The sequence below is a fragment of the Diachasma alloeum genome, unplaced genomic scaffold (assembly GCF_001412515.2).
Source record: "Diachasma alloeum isolate Michigan unplaced genomic scaffold, Dall2.0 Dall_scaffold_00339, whole genome shotgun sequence".
NCBI lineage: Eukaryota > Metazoa > Arthropoda > Insecta > Hymenoptera > Braconidae > Diachasma > Diachasma alloeum.
In genome coordinates this window covers 174,977-190,478 of record NW_021680478.1, presented here as the reverse complement: position 1 = coordinate 190,478, position 15,502 = coordinate 174,977, and the positions used below count along the sequence as shown (strand labels likewise).

The window sequence follows — 15,502 nt, the reverse complement described above, 5'->3', positions numbered from 1 at the left end:
AATTCACTTGTTTACTCTATTTATTTGTTGCAGAATGCCACTGGCAAAAGACTTCCTGCATCCCAGTCCAGCTGAAGAGAAGAGGAAGCACAAGCTGAAGCGACTGGTACAAAAGCCAAACAGTTATTTCATGGATGTCAAATGCCCAGGATGCTACGCAATTAAGACCATCTTCTCGCATGCCCAGAGGCCCGTCGAATGCGACGGTTGCCGCACCATTCTCTGCACCCCAACAGGAGGCAAAGCTCGTCTCACCGAGGGATGTTCGTTCAGGAGGAAGGTCCAGTGCTAAATAAAATGTCAAAACACTTTTCATTAAAACAATAAAAAAATCAGAGAAATTCACAAAAAATATGGGATATTTATTTTAGAAATGTATCATTTCATGTTTTAATTCCCTTTTCAAATTTTTTGCTATTTTATCTTCGTGCCGATAACCATTCCAAATATTTCAATAATTATGCGGCTATAATTATGATGTGAACAATACATGGTGTCTTCAGTCTAGAAATGAAAGATTTTGGAAAAAACGGCCTCTGCCTTCCGAGGATATATATAAAAAATTCGATAGTTGTGGTTCATCACGTTAATATTATTAAAAAAATGGTAAATACGGAACAAAATTTCGCATGTTTCTCTTCTGTCAACTTTTATTTTTCATGTTTACAACTAATTACATTTTTTAATTTTTACATTTGACGCAATTAATGACGGAATCATTTCATATACTTTCCAATTTTTCAAGTATTTTTTTCAGAATTAAAGTTCCATCATTTAGTTTCTGGTACTTGAACACTTCTCGAGGCCCTGAAGAATTTTTTGAACGGATCAATTGAAATGTTTTTTTATTTTCCTTTTCTAGGTTCCAAATTTGATCAAAATACAAATGATAGGATGATTTTTCAAAGTTCTGTGGGGTAACTGACGCCAACAGGTGAAAGTTCGAATGTCTCTTCGAGACATTGGAGCAGGCGTTCATCGTATCGTGAAGGATTGCACACAATTTTGCAATGTGAATATTCAGTATTTGTTCAGTTACTTTCGGGTGATTGATGTAGGTGTCTAGTTGGTCGACTAAAAGGACTCCTGGACGTGTGTGGTGAGAGTGAAGGTCGACAAGAAGCTCAATCAATGCTTCATAATCCTTCAAATACCTTTTAAATTAAATATTCAAGTCAAAAAATATCTTTTCAGACATAAAGACAATTTTCCAACTGCAGAAAAAACATAAATGATAAAACTCATGATTTTATATTTACATAAATTTGACCATTCGAAATGACTCCACCACGAGGGCATCTCTGTCATGATATTTTGCGGGAATTGAGTCAAGGGGGGTCGGTGTGATGTAGAGAACGTAACGTCCTTCCAGAGCCCAGTGCATCGCCGCCTATGAATGAAGTCAATAATAATTTCTTTTTATTGTTATTTTTCCATCGCTACAGGGTATACTGCGATGATGATCAAGACTTTAAATGGTTAGATTGCACCATTCTACCATTCTATAATGCAATAATAAAAAAAAACGACATCATCATCGTGAACGAAGCATGTTCAAAACAATAAATCGTTTTGTAATCACCTCGAATGTAAAAAACTGCGTGAGATCATAAGTTCCAGACAGCAATGTAGATTTCGTCGCATTTTTTACACGAAACATCCTCAAAATTGCAAGAATTTCTAACTTTTCTTTCCCTCAATCAATTCATAACTTCCGGGGAGTTCTATTATTCAATTTTTAGTAAAATAACGCACTCAGGACAAAACCGGAAGCCCCAGCGTGAATTACGATAGTTCAAAAACAATGTGGGAAATTCGATAAAATATCAAAAATAAAGATTCTGGAATTGTAACCAGTGATTTTTTCTATCTCTAATTGTTGATGTGCCAGATGTTTATCAAGAAGACGAAATGCTACCGCATCCTAAGTTGGAGATTTCAACTCAGCAGAATTGTTGTACCAAACCGTCGCAGTCCAGCAAAAGTAATCATTTATCAATATGGATGAATATCCAAGATGAAATAAATATCTTTCTGTTCCAAATAGGATTCCTATTAAAAAGAGAGCACTATCATGGCGGCCACCACAAGTGTCAGTATATAGATATCAAGGTCTTCCATACAGGTCTGGAAATTCCTCTGGTGGGGGAAGGCTTTTTCTTAACGGCGTGTATTTCACTTGGCGGTCGCTAGAGGCGCAACGTGACGAGCGGATTTTCGTTTAAAAAGCGCGGTCAGGGTTTTACCCATGAAGAATAGAGAAGAATAGGTCGGAATACCTCTCAGTCAATGAAAAATATACTGTCGGACTGACAATTCCATTCCCTTCGTTTTCAGAGGTGGGAGATATGGATGTGCGTGGAGATTAGCCAAAGTGGGGGTAGCTACGAAGGGAATGGATTCGTCAGTTTGCTTATACGTTCCCCATGAACTAAATAGTCGTTAAATACGGTGTGAAAACAATGCCCAAAAAAAGGGTGAAATGTCCAGTCGTGGAGTGGAAAACAGGTGAAACTGACACAAAAAAAAATATACTTGAATTGAGTATAAAATATACTTTAATCAAGTATATTATTCTTGATGCGAGTATATAATATACTTGATTCAAGTATATTTCATACTCAATTCAAGTATTTTTTTTTCCGTGGATGTGTTTGTGAAGAGAGCTTGTTTTAAAGTACCACACAATATTCAGAAAAGAAGAGAATGGGAAAAATCCATCCGGAAATGGAAGAGAGGAACCAATTTAAGGATTTCCCATATAATTTGTGAGACATTTCTGACCAATAATGAAATAAATGTTTGTCTAATGAGTTGTCATTTCAAATCTCCACATTTCGGCTCTTTTCATCCACAATTTGAGAATTTATCAAATACCGCTGTTAGAATGAGGCATTAAAGACGAGAGAGATATTCGAAAGACAGCTCATATTATCATGAGCTTCCTCTTCAATATAATTCTTAGTTTTTAGATTTTTAATTGTTTTCGGTCTCCGTTGTTCTTAATCACAAAAAATTGACATATATGGAGTCTTGAAAACATGCGCAAGCGTGGTTCTGAACCTCCGAAGGCGCAAACGCGAATGTGCCGCTAGCCGTCGCGCGTCAAGCGGCAACTGCTGGTACTACGAAACTGTCGCCGTTAAGGGAGCCATCCCCACCACCAAAAATTAGGTGGAGTTCCAGAGCTGTATTTACGACCGTGGGTCTGTATTATATATATGTCTATGGCTCCGAGCAACGGACGATGCCAAAGTGTTCGTCTATTCTGTTTATGTTTATTACATGTTCAAGTGAATAGTAACGTTTTTAATTTGATGAACGATATTTGAGTGATTTAGCAAATATTTATAATGATTGAGTTCCCTTTGGGGTATCGGGAGGTAATACCTGATCAAACGCAGCCAGAGAAATGGAAGGAGATCACTCTCGATACCGGTAAATCATTTTGAATAATATAACCTCATGTGGAGGATATGTAGCTGATAGATTGTGGACTCGGTACTAAACATCCGAAGCTATTAAGGATATCAAGTACTTCGTTCAAGTGAACAATTTTTTTTCAAGCAAGATTGCAGTTTTGCCGAACATTTTGGCATTCCCATACTTTGTTGGATTTTTCATTGGTGAACACATTTTTTTGTAGATGGTTGAATTTGTTTACTTTGGTTTTATTAGAGAAGAAAAAAACATGTGACCGCATCCGTTAATTCTGTATACGAAGAATTGCCATTGAATGTTAAAACTTTTCCTGTATTCTCCATCGGAAAGTTCAGTTCAAAACAAAAAAAGATCGCAACCGGAGCTCTCTAACGCAATTATTGACGGAGATATCGAGGATTGGTTTTTTTTTTCGTTTTGAAATTTTTTTTCTTTCAATTCTAATTAAGCGCTGCTATTGACAACAAAAGAAATATTCAAAGATATAGATTTTGGGAGAAATTTTGTCCACTCTTCGAAAAAATCGTCGTTTTTTTATATATCCAGGAATTTTGGTATATAAAACTAAAAGATAATTTCAGTCTCCCATTTGAGATCGTTCCCCATTTTCTCTCAGCTTTTTCTTTTGTTGGAAAATCAGAGATAATGGAACTTGAGTCAAACAATCATAATTTTGAGCCTAAACCGTTACATGCAATTGTTCAAAGACCTAATTTAGTACAAAATGTTTTTCTTCGGGACATATAAAGCACATTATTAACACATTATTAACCGCCACTCGAAACCCCCTGATGTTGACCGTGTTTCGCCGACTTCACGTGGGTCATGTCGTCTCCACTACTATTTTCGTCCAACTCTCTTCTCCTCCAGCTCGCAGTCGAACCAATGCTCACTGATTGAATTTCTCCAAGGCTAATAAATTTTATGAGCTATAAGAAAGCACTCCATTTTTTTAAGCTCAATGTGCCTTAATTTTCCGACAAATATTTTATACACAAACTAATCTTCATATGTTCCCATAATTAATTCCTAGGTGGAAGTCAGAGTACCCTCCAAGACATTAAAGTCCCGGAGCGCGCAGGTGGCTACTCCTACAAAGACTCCTACAAGTACCACACTCGTAATCGCTTCATCTACTGGAGAATCTCTCACGACATCCTTGAGCTAATCGAGCACTCCTTGGACATCAATCTGGTGGGCTGCAAGGTTCGCTACAAGTTCACGGACACACCTATATTAGACGGCATCACGATTCACGAGACGATCAACTCAGTCATCATCCTGATAGCGACAGTCTCCAGTGTGCACAAGTTAACCTTCCCTCACCCGGACAAAATCCACAAGCAGGACCATCTGCTCGGCTCCCACCCCAAACTTTCAATTCAGTCAATTCTGGGAGAAGCATCTACCCAAAATGCTCGAGATCCTCACTCATTTCACATAATCTCTACTCCAGGCACCACAAATACACCAGTATCTCATGCAGCCGCTTCTTGGCTCTTACTCCCCCACGAAGAAGCAGTATTCGCTCTCGCCTACTCCTCAGGAAGTATTCTAGTCCTACGACTAGATTCAATAACAGGATTAGTCCACACAAGTGAATTAAAACAAGACTCAATCGTGCCTCGATTCCTTTCTGGTATCGCAACGGCTTTCAGGGGCAAAGGTACTGAAGGACAAGTTGCTATGTCTCTTGTTATCCACAATTTTGGTAATGATACGTACCTTTTTGCACTCTGTCGCGAAGGGAACGTGAGAATGTGGTCGTGCAACAAGAACCAATGTGTTGCTGTCGCTGATGTTGCCATTGACAATCGTTTAGCTTCTCAGGGAACTCATGGACATATGTTAAGGAAGGTCCTGGGGAATGATAGTGACCTGTATTTAGGGACGTATTTGAAGTTTATTAATGGATGTGAGTTCAGTATTTTGAAGCCAGTGGAGGATGCCGGGCTATTCAAGTTCATTAGGGTGTGCACGCTGTTTGCTCCTGATCAACATTTAGTGGATTTTGAGTTCACGACAACGAGATTATGGGCGGTTTGGAGAATCACTGAGGTGGATAAGGTCGCAGTTACTCATGCTCAACTGCCTTTGAATGGAGCACAGGTGAATTCTGAATGGGAAACAGCAGTGCTGGAGCAGCTCCCCGACCGCGACTACATTCTCACGGATACAGGTACAGATCCCCGTCAATCCTATATAAACTACATCTTCCACCCCGGCCAATTCTCCCTCGCTGATATCACGCGAGCCCTGAGCATCTACCGTAGATCGAATCTTCTCTCCGATGTCACTCTCTCCCCAGCAGTTCTCAAAGAACGAGTGTGTATGGCGGTGGAGGCTGAGATTCAGTCGGAAGTTATGGACTACGAGATGACAGATGAAGACTATCTGGAAATCGCCAACAGGTGCTGGTGGAAGTTCTATTCTTGTGTGATTCAATACCATATAAATGGCAGTAGACCCATCGGCCTACTTCTCCTCCCCTCAGTCTATGGAGCTGCATTATTGAAGAAAGCGTCTTTCTCCTTATTGAGACCAATGGAAGCTCTGGAGCACCTGATGTTGTCCAACGAGAAATGCTATGCCGCGAGATTCAAGACAACTCCGATTCTTTCTGATGATGAAGATACATGTCAAGATCTTATTGCGTTGATGAGTGCTCTGGTAATGCTTGAGGAACAACTGTCAGAAGAAATTAAAACTGGAATTGAAAAGGATTTGTATCATTTGAAGAGTCCAGACATTGTTATTGAGGATTTATTTTCAAGGTTGTCGTTGGAACCTGATGATCCTCTCTCAGATTTTGACTTTCAAATGGAACTGCATCATAAACTGCAGAATGTGAAGGACCCATCAGCTGCAATGGCGATGTTGCTGGAGGCTTTGACGTACGATCTTGGACAACCTGATAAAATGAAACTAGATAATGAGCCTGAAGCATCGAGATTAATGCTAAACCTTGGACATTTGTTTTCGAGTCAATTGGGTATTTCCACGATTGCTGAGAGTGTGGCCCAGATTGCATTAGTGAGGTTTTCGATCTGCAGGGATCTATTAATTCTACAAAGAATTGTTCTGAGCAGGTCTGAGGCTTTCGACTCCAGAATGTTACATTCAATCAAATCATCTCTGGCACCACGAACTGTGGTGTTAACGCAAGCGTATTATGTGGTCACATGGATCAGTGAGAGCACGGCATCTCCGACACCCCCACAAGCACTGCTGGAGACCAGTGTGCAGCGGCTAGGGGTGTTGAGGCTGACAGATACGAGGAGGAATATGAGTAGGCAACAGCGAACCATGAGTTTGCTGGAGTTGTTCGTGCAGAGCGGAGGAGCAAAACATGCACACACCTTGATGGCCAACACCCTCGACCTTTCTCCCACGTCTGTCGTCCCTTGGCACTTTAGCCTCCTTACTCAAGTAACCCTCGTCGCCCAACTTGTCTGGCCTATTTCCGGCAACTTCGTTTTTCCAGAATGGCTTCTCTCCTCTTGTCAATTCCTCCTGGTTCAAGCTTATGTCCGGCTGCTCTCAACCTGGTGCGAATGGAATTCTGCCTCTCGTCGCTTCATTCTCGCCATCGCTCTACTGGAAATGGGCGAGCCACTCAAAGCCTGCGACCACATCCTCAGGGCCTCGAGTGGTATCCTTACCGATAATTTCCTTGTCTCCACCATACTAGACTCACCAATGCCCACAGAGTCTCAGGCTCTTGTCTGCTATTATTTGAAAGCCATAGAACTCTTCTCCCAACATAACGCTGCAGACTGCATAATTGAATTGGCAGAGACTGCTATCATAGTAGCTGATAAAGAAGATCAGAACCTTCCAACTCTTCATTCTATTATCTTTACTCAACATTTGAACCTTGGACATCATAGAGAGGCTTATCACTGCCTCAACTCGAACCCAGATGCTGCAAGACGGAGTGATTGCCTTCGCCAACTTGTCGTGACTCTCTTTGAAAGGAAAAAACTCATCGATCTTGTCTCGTTTCCTTATGTAGACATGTACGAAGACCTTGAGAGGATTGTAATGGGACGGGCTAGAAGTGTGGACTTGATGGAGAACAATTACTACAACTTTTTGTACAGTTTTCATATCAATAAGGGGAACATGAGGAAAGCAGCCTCTGTGATGTACGAGCAGGCGATGCGACTAGGTCAGGAGTCTCACTCGGTTGAAATTATCTCTAAGCAAGCTCAATGCCTGCTGGCTTGTATTAATGCCCTCAGTCTTGTTAGTGAGAAGTATCGGTGGATTGTGAGACCTGTGGTGGAGCAGAGTTATCCGAAGGAAGTCAATCCGAAGAAGAAGAGAAGTGTTGATGGGAGAGAAGTGCTGCATTACAAGGTGAAAAAATTTGTGGAAGTACTGGAAATCAAGGACATCAAGAAAGAATACTGGTTAGTCGATGCTAGATTGGAGCTATCAAAGATGAATTCAGAGATACACACAGTGGCACGAGCGGAACCTTCAGAACTCATCGCAGTTCTAGCTAATATTGGTTTATATATAACAGCTCTCCACCTCTGCAAAGAGTTCAGGATTTCCAAGTCACCAGTACTGGAGACACTGACTTCACAATGTCTAAGATTAAGTCAGAATGAGGATAATGATGCCTGGGATTGGTTAATTCAGAACGATGTATATGATATCGTTGGCTGTGGGAGTAATGTTGCTGATGTCTCTTGGAGACTTTTGGAAAGATTGACGTTGGATCATGAAGAGGGGGAGAGCAGTGAATTGCATAAAGCGGTAGCGAAAAAACTTTTGCATTTAGGCGCATTTATACCGCAGTGGCTGATGGGGTCATACAAAAAGAGGAATGCCGCTGAACTATTGAGGATTATCGTTGGGAGTGGGAGATTGCTAGAGGCTTGTGATCTTGCTGTAGATTATATCAATGCTGTCCTTGGAGAGGGTATGGAGTACTTTGGATTAAAGCAGCCAATCGTGGCCACAGGTGCCCCTGTCTGGCTACCACTGAATACCATTGAGCTGCTTTTAATGGAACTTGAGCATGCAAAGAGGGAAGACAACGTTTATGTTGAGGTTAGTGATGCTAAATGATCAAATTTGATTCATAGCTTTATAGACTATTTTTTAGAAAAAGTTGGGACAGCTTATATCTGCAACATCTAAAAGAACTATTATACCAAATTTAATTTACTCATTAATACTTAGGGGAGGTTGGGGTAAAACGGACACTTGACTTTTTTTTAAATGCTAATGAGGGGTTGAAATGTTGATAAAATTTTTTTTTTTTTCAATATGAAGAACAATTCTTTCCCTTTGTGACGAGCTTAAACTGAGCTCAATTGATCAATTTGTTTCTGAGTTATAAATAGTTTTAAAAAAGTCTAGTGTCCGTTTTACCCCACCCTCCCCTAAATGACCCGAAATTTAGAAAACAAGACGAAATTCGCAGACATTAAGTATCATTGTCTCAATAAAAACTGTAGGATTATTGGGAAGTATTCTTCATTTTCAATCATAGTTCAACCAAAAGGAATAGTAAATATTTAATCTAGGGAGGTGAAATGAAGAAGTCGTGGCCACGTGCGAAATTGGTAAACACGTGGGTACGAGTCCTTTATTTTACCTTTCGGTGTTAGAACCGAATTTTCCACCTTGGCTCGGGCGCAACATCAGATTTGCACTTTATAAAGTCAAATGTGCACTTTGCACCATTCGGGACGAAAAAGGAATTTTAGTCCGATTATATAAATACTGAATATATGCTCCAAATAAGATTAAAAAAATGCGGTGTACACTACATATCTCGAGTTGTTAATGATGGTTGAAAAAAAAACATTTAGATGGGCGTAAAATAATGAAGACTTTTTTATTTGTATAGAGCTATGGACGGCTCAAGAAAACACTTGATCAGTATGTTCAAACAATGGTGAGGGTTTCTGAAGACATGGTGCGATTCAAAGTTAGTAAATTAGAAATTAAACACAGTAAGTACTCAATTGATTTACTTAGAAACGCCAATTCCATGTGACATTCATTCTGAATGCATCAGCATGTTAAACGATACTGATAATATTCGTTCATTCATTTCAGAGGACACTTGACTGCCGTAATTGGTCCAGAATTCCGCAAAAAAAACTTGAGAATTTAATAAATTAAATTTGTTTGTTTTTTTCCTTTTTGTACACTTGTAAAGCTAAACATGTTATCCATACAAGAACAAAGAACCTTTTTTATAAATAAATAAATAATAAATAATCTGAAACAAAAGTCAGAATGTTATCATATTTTTCAACTAATAACGAATGACTTCGATCTCCCCAGTGGGGATCTGGTGATAACAAAACGCTGAGTATTATTATAGTGATATACTTGTTTAAATAATTTGATACTTTTTTTTCGATACTTCAAATCGGAAAAACTTTTGACACCAGTCAATGTAGAGAAAAATGCCACAATTATTTTGCATCATTCTGTGCGTCAACTGTCAGGACCAGTGCTGGTCCAAAACACTAAAATACAGTTGACGCATGCTATTTCAATAGGCCAAAATAATTTTTTCTTGATTTTTGCATATGTTGTAGAAAAGGTTCAAAAATGTACAGAAACGTGAGCAAAAAAATAGAATAAAAATTGCACAAGTATAAGAAACCAAATTTGATGTCATCAGATAAGTAATTGTTTATAGCCCCCCTTTTCACACGTGTAACGTATACTATTTTTTGAAATTCGTGTTTGAAAAAGACTCATAATTTTTTTCAACTATTAAACGGAAACTACTCTTCAACGGAAATTTTTTTTAATTAAATTATTTTGGGATTGCGGTATGTTAAAAGAAAGATTTTGTTAAAACTTGTTTTTGGAAATTATATTTTATTGAAGAAAAATTATTTTCAAATAATCTACGCCTTTTCCCTTCAAAAATATTGGCATGAAATTAAAATAAAAAATGATGAACTTCAATTTTGAACTTCTCTTTTTTATTTGATACAAATTAGAATAGCATTTACATACAACTCTGATACATTCCTTACAATTTCATATTCACAGGGCACGGAAGAGCTCCACACATACAATTTTCCAAGGAATTCTCCATCTCTTGAGAAATAAATCTTGTAAACTCAATTTGAACACTTGAAATGCAAAAATTCTCCGTCTGGAAATTTAAAAAATTGAAAAACCATGAAAATTCAATTTTAATGGCAATTGAACCAGAGATATAGAACTACTAAAACTAGTTCTTTAGCGATACAAAAATCGCTGCTGGGAATTAGTCTGCAGCGATTTTCAGTTTGGTAATCGAGTGGCGGAACTTATTTATAGATCTCGTGAATGAATTATTAGGCGAAGAAATCTCAAAATCCTTTGGGAGTCTTTTTTTCTGTTCACAGAACAGGAGGTCCTGTGATCTTTCTTCATCAAGCCCCTTATTGGCGAAATGACTGAATGATTAATAAAAAATATCCACCAAGTATAGAATATCTTGAATATTCACTTATATTGAGAGAGAATATCGAAAGTTGCAGAAATTCCCGATCAAAAATGTCTCTTTGAAATTTCTCATCTCACTACTTTCTGCAATATTCCAACTTAAACAATTTGCTACAGAGTTTATCACTCATTACCCCCTCAACTCTTCACAGTTCATCATGTTCATCATCTTTACTCTCTTCCCCCTCAGCATCTACGTCCTCTTCCGCAACAGTTTCTTCACTTTCTCCTCCCAGAACCTCATCATCCTCTTCCTCTTCAGGCACCTCATCTAATGGAATTCCTAGCGTCTTCCTCATCAGCAATTCGACACTCTCAGCAAAACTGGCAGTCTCTCTCAGCATGTACCCACTTCTCAGTGTGGCAGTTTTGAACATCATCAGTGCAATATCTTTCGCTGTAGCATCTTCCGTATCAACCTCAACACGCCTCAACAGCTCCTTAATCAGTGGATGCCTGGGGTTAATTTCCAAAGTCTTCTTTTGGTTTAAGTAGTAAGTTTTCTGCGGATCATCAGCCTTTTGATGTGCATTGGAAATTGCCAGTCTCTCCATATTCCCAGTCCAACCGAACATGCTAGCCACCAGCGCACAGGGGGACTCCGTCAATCGTTCAGAAATGAGCACTTTGTTAATGTGATCACTTAAAACAGTATTCAACCACTTCGTTAGCGGTTCAAACGCAGACTTCAACTCCTCCATCTTCTCTTTGCCCTTGTCACTATCATCGAATACAAATCCTTCCTTAGCTACATTCTGGAATTTCTTTCCTTCAAATAAGGGGATAGCCGAAATTGCGTATTCATCAACCGCCTCAGTCAGATAGAGAACTTCGTGTCCCGTTTTGTCCAATCTCTCAACGAACGGCGACTTCTTCACTTCGTCTTCAGAACTTCCAGCAATGTAGAAGATCGCTTTCTGTTTTGGCTTCATTCTGGCAACGTAGTCGTTCAGATTCGTTAGATTCTTTTTCGAGGATTTAAATTGAAGGAGTTTGGAGAGTCTTGCACGATTTTGAGGATCTTCAATCACTCCCAGTTTGATGTTGGTACTGTACTCCTTCCAGAAGGTATCGTAGTCCTCCTTGGGTAGCTTCTTTATCATATCTAGAACCTTCCGGACAAGTTTTTTCTTGATCACTTTGATTAGCTTGTGTTGTTGAAGGTTTTCTCTTGAGACGTTAAGAGGGAGGTCATCTGAGTCAACTATTCCGCGAATGAAAGAGAGGTAGTTTAGCATCATGTCATTGATCTTATCGGTGATGAAGACTCTGCGGACGTAGAGCTTAATATTGTCCGCCTTGGTTCCGTATTTGTTGAAGCTTTCACTTGGTTGAACTTTTGGGATGAAGAGAAGAGCCTTGAAAGAAACTTCGCCTTCAGCAACAAAGTGAACCTTAGCGAGTGGCTCTTGTGTGTCTCCAGTCAGGGTCTTATAGAAGTCGGTGTAGCTAGATTCCGTAACCTGAGAGGGTTTCAGAGTCCATATAGGTTTCGAATCATTTAAGAGTTCCCAGTCCCAGAGGGTTTTTGAGATCGTCTTTTTCTTCTTTTCGGACTCGTCAGATGCTTCTTCAACCTGGAATAATGAAAGAGTTACTATTATAGGACAGAACGATCGTAGCGGTATATTAATTGAACTGTGAAATGATGGCAAACGATTTCAGCTGATTGTTTCAAGTTTTCTTGCATGTGAAGTAATTTTTGAATCTGTAAAACTTGACACCCTCATTTGTTTGCATCAAAGTTATCGGCAAATATGCGATAATTTTAAAGCTCTTCAAGTATTACGATTGAGAACTTTTGATAATTCGACTGGCAATTTTTCATGTTGATATAAAGATGAAAAACAAAAGATTTCCTGGTCGAGTGAGCCCCTCATTGAAACTGACAGATGGATTTTGTCTCACAGTGCAATTCCCTTGGCCGAAATTTGGATGGAAAAATTCTCTTCCGAATACCTCTAGAACTTCAAAATTAATCAAGTATTTTCCTCAAGGTTCCCTGCATACAAACGAACTCGTCTACGAATTAACAGGGAAATCCCTGACAATTGTGAAGCTCTTGGGGTATTACATACGAGAATTTCTAAGATAAAAACGTGAATATCCCGTAAACTAAAATCGGCAAAGTCAAATAATTACAAACCTCAACATCTTCATCCTCATTTTTATCCTTAATATCCTTAATTTCCTCGGTTTTCTCTTCAGATTTCTCGACTTCGTCTTGTTCAACTTCAATGGTCTTGCTGCTCCACAGGTAAATTTTGAAGTTAATGAACTGCGAGTACTTTTTAATCAACTCCCTGATCGTTTCTTGCTCGGAGAAATCATGAGCTTCTTCCTTTAGATGCAGAGAGATTGTTGTTCCTCGTTTCAATGAGTCTCCCCTTGGGTCTTCAACAATACTATAACTACCACTATCAGATTCCCAGATATATTGCTTATCATCATTATGCTTCGTAGTGACAACAATTTTATTTGCAACTAAGAACCCTGAGTAAAACCCTACACCAAATTGTCCGATCATGTCATTCATGTCTTGACCATTCTCTTTGTTCTGCATTTTCCCTAAAAATTCAGCTGTTCCTGACTTGGCAATTGTTCCCAAATTGTTGATGAGATCTGACTTCGTCATTCCAATACCAGAGTCTGTAATGTGGAGGATTTTATTCTCAGAATCTGCTTTTATCCAGATTGCGAGCTCCGGATTTGCATCCAAAACAGTTGTATCAGTCAGGGACAAAAGACGAATCTTGTCAAGGGCGTCTGATGCATTGGAGATCAGTTCTCTGAGGAAGATCTCCTTATTTTGATAGAGGGAGTTGATGATCAACTTCATCATTCTATTGACTTCGGTTTGAAAGGTGAATTTTTCCGCTTTCTCGCGAAGTTGTTGAATCTGCGAGGGGTTCAGCCCATCGATATTGATGGCCTCGCTCTCTCGTTGGACTGCTTCATCATCGGTACGGGACGCCTCGCGGGAGGAACCCAGGTTGTTATCGACGGTGGGGACATCGTCCTCTTCATTAAGTTTCGCTTGTGCTAATCCTGGAATTGAATTGTGATGGTTATTAGTGAAAATTGTCGAAAAATGACAGAATTTCCAAGTTTTTAGGAAATTTTTATGGGTTCGGGGGTTCTCTGGGGTTTTGAGAAGAATTGCATCGGGGAGCGTTGTGTGGACTGCGAAGATCTCTTGATATTTTCAGATGGAATTAAACTTCTGAGATAATCACGTAATGATCACATCAGTTTGATAATGAGTACAGTGGTTACTCCCTAACATTTCGCTTTCCTAATATTTTGAAAGTGTTTTTAATTAATATTGAGGAAATAAACTATTTCAACTGGAATCATTGGAAACAAATTGTTGTTGGACATTTCCTCATCTACAAAAATATTTTCCATTCTCTCTTCACATCCCTTACTCCCAAGTTAATCACTCCCAATTTACAAATTTTGATTGAAAAAACTCCTCGTACTTGTTGCAATAATCTGAAGTTCATCACCCATGTGAGACCTTCATGAAACGAAAAAAAAATTCCACAGATACAAAAAAATTAGTAGAAAACAAACGACAAATATAATGAACTCCGATTAAATTTATCAGTGTTTTCCATTTTATTTTTATTATTCATGATTAAAAATTTTGGAGTAAATTTCAGATCATCTACTCTGATCAGAAAATTCTTCATAATTGCCCTCGAGATTACTTACCAGAAAGAAGTAGAAAAGCAAGTGCAAAATGAATAATGAAATTCTTCATTGTAATTAAATAAACATCGACTGAAACATCTATCGAATTTGTTCTACTTCACACGAGGATTTAACACTTCCTCGGACACGTCTGGCGATCTCTATATACTCAGTATTTTCCGGCAACTGACGGCGATGTTTTATGCTACGGCGTGTCAGATTGAGATGTAAACGTGTCGATTGCCTGGTAACCAATGGGACACGACCACGCAGTCTGCGTGGACCAATAAAAACCCCTCTGGTGGATTTCACACTCCAAATGGCGGAATTCTATTGGTACAGACCATATTCGTGGAAAGTGCAGATAAACAAAAATGGATTTTTTTTTTGTAAAAAACACAAATTGTTAATGTTCATTTTCGATTACGGTCAAGAGCTTACTATTGAATAATTCATCAAATAATCAAATAATAGGGAGTTTTTCGGCCAATTCACGAACTAATGGTGTGAGGTCGCCCACAACTTTTCAATGGATCAGACACAGAGAGCATGTATATGATCATCTTTGTTCAATGCCTTTGGTAAATGGAGTGGGTGCGCCTCTGCTGCCATCTGTTTCAATTTTGCAAAAATTCCCAATTTCAAAGAGGTGTAGAAGATGGGCTTCTTTGCTAAAAGATCTTCCGCCGCTTCAAATTATCTGAGGGCGGATTCATTCAATTATTTTGAGTGCGTTTCGGAATCAACTACCGTAGCTGCAGTCAAGCAAAATTGGATAGGGTTGCAGTACTGTTACTGCGATTACCTCGATTGCGAACCGGGCCCATTATGAACAATTAGAAATGAGTAGTAGTCATTTAAAAACCAAACTTCGNGTAGGCAAATA

The 15,502-nt window shown here is 39.0% G+C and overlaps 3 protein-coding genes across 3 annotated transcripts; 1 reads left to right on the top strand and 2 right to left on the bottom strand.

Moving 5' to 3' along the window:
• Nucleotides 1-648: 648 nt before the first annotated feature.
• On the bottom strand, nt 649-2,105 carry LOC107040613. The gene is made up of 3 exons (XM_015260755.1): nt 1,583-2,105; nt 1,260-1,390; nt 649-1,154 (listed from the first exon to the last, which is right to left on the bottom strand). The coding sequence occupies exons 1-3, from the start codon at nt 1,658-1,660 to the stop codon at nt 722-724; spliced, it is 642 nt and encodes a 213-aa protein (XP_015116241.1). The 5' UTR covers nt 1,661-2,105; the 3' UTR covers nt 649-721.
• A 1,132-nt stretch (nt 2,106-3,237) lies between these two features.
• LOC107040667 (nuclear pore complex protein Nup160 homolog) lies at nt 3,238-9,699 on the top strand. Its single transcript, XM_015260852.1, has 4 exons — nt 3,238-3,438; nt 4,475-8,505; nt 9,311-9,416; nt 9,523-9,699. Exons 1-4 carry the CDS (start codon nt 3,354-3,356, stop codon nt 9,531-9,533), a joined length of 4,233 nt encoding a protein of 1,410 aa, XP_015116338.1. The 5' UTR covers nt 3,238-3,353; the 3' UTR covers nt 9,534-9,699.
• A 688-nt stretch (nt 9,700-10,387) lies between these two features.
• Nucleotides 10,388-14,856, bottom strand: LOC107040666 (endoplasmin). Its single transcript, XM_015260851.1, has 3 exons — nt 14,638-14,856; nt 13,067-13,968; nt 10,388-12,497 (listed from the first exon to the last, which is right to left on the bottom strand). Exons 1-3 carry the CDS (start codon nt 14,684-14,686, stop codon nt 11,067-11,069), a joined length of 2,382 nt encoding a protein of 793 aa, XP_015116337.1. The 5' UTR covers nt 14,687-14,856; the 3' UTR covers nt 10,388-11,066.
• Between the last annotated feature and the right edge of the window lie 646 nt (nt 14,857-15,502).

What these genes read in the sequence shown, in the direction of transcription:
- LOC107040666 (XM_015260851.1), bottom strand. Translation starts at nt 14,686, where the DNA reads ATGAAGAATTTCATTATTCATTTTGCACTTGCTTTTCTACTTCTTTCT. An exon ending in TGCTTTTCTACTTCTTTCTG is followed by an intron (nt 13,969 to 14,637) that starts GTAAGTAATCTC and finishes ATTCAATTCCAG; the next exon opens with GATTAGCACAAGCGAAACTT. An exon ending in ATGAGGATGAAGATGTTGAG is followed by an intron (nt 12,498 to 13,066) that starts GTTTGTAATTAT and finishes TCATTATTCCAG; the next exon opens with GTTGAAGAAGCATCTGACGA.
- LOC107040613 (XM_015260755.1), bottom strand. Translation starts at nt 1,660, where the DNA reads ATGTTTCGTGTAAAAAATGCGACGAAATCTACATTGCTGTCTGGAACT. An exon ending in CGCAGTTTTTTACATTCGAG is followed by an intron (nt 1,391 to 1,582) that starts GTGATTACAAAA and finishes CTTCATTCATAG; the next exon opens with GCGGCGATGCACTGGGCTCT. An exon ending in TTTCGAATGGTCAAATTTAT is followed by an intron (nt 1,155 to 1,259) that starts GTAAATATAAAA and finishes TTAATTTAAAAG; the next exon opens with GTATTTGAAGGATTATGAAG.
- LOC107040667 (XM_015260852.1), top strand. Translation starts at nt 3,354, where the DNA reads ATGATTGAGTTCCCTTTGGGGTATCGGGAGGTAATACCTGATCAAACG. An exon ending in GGAGATCACTCTCGATACCG is followed by an intron (nt 3,439 to 4,474) that starts GTAAATCATTTT and finishes ATTAATTCCTAG; the next exon opens with GTGGAAGTCAGAGTACCCTC. An exon ending in AAGACAACGTTTATGTTGAG is followed by an intron (nt 8,506 to 9,310) that starts GTTAGTGATGCT and finishes TTATTTGTATAG; the next exon opens with AGCTATGGACGGCTCAAGAA.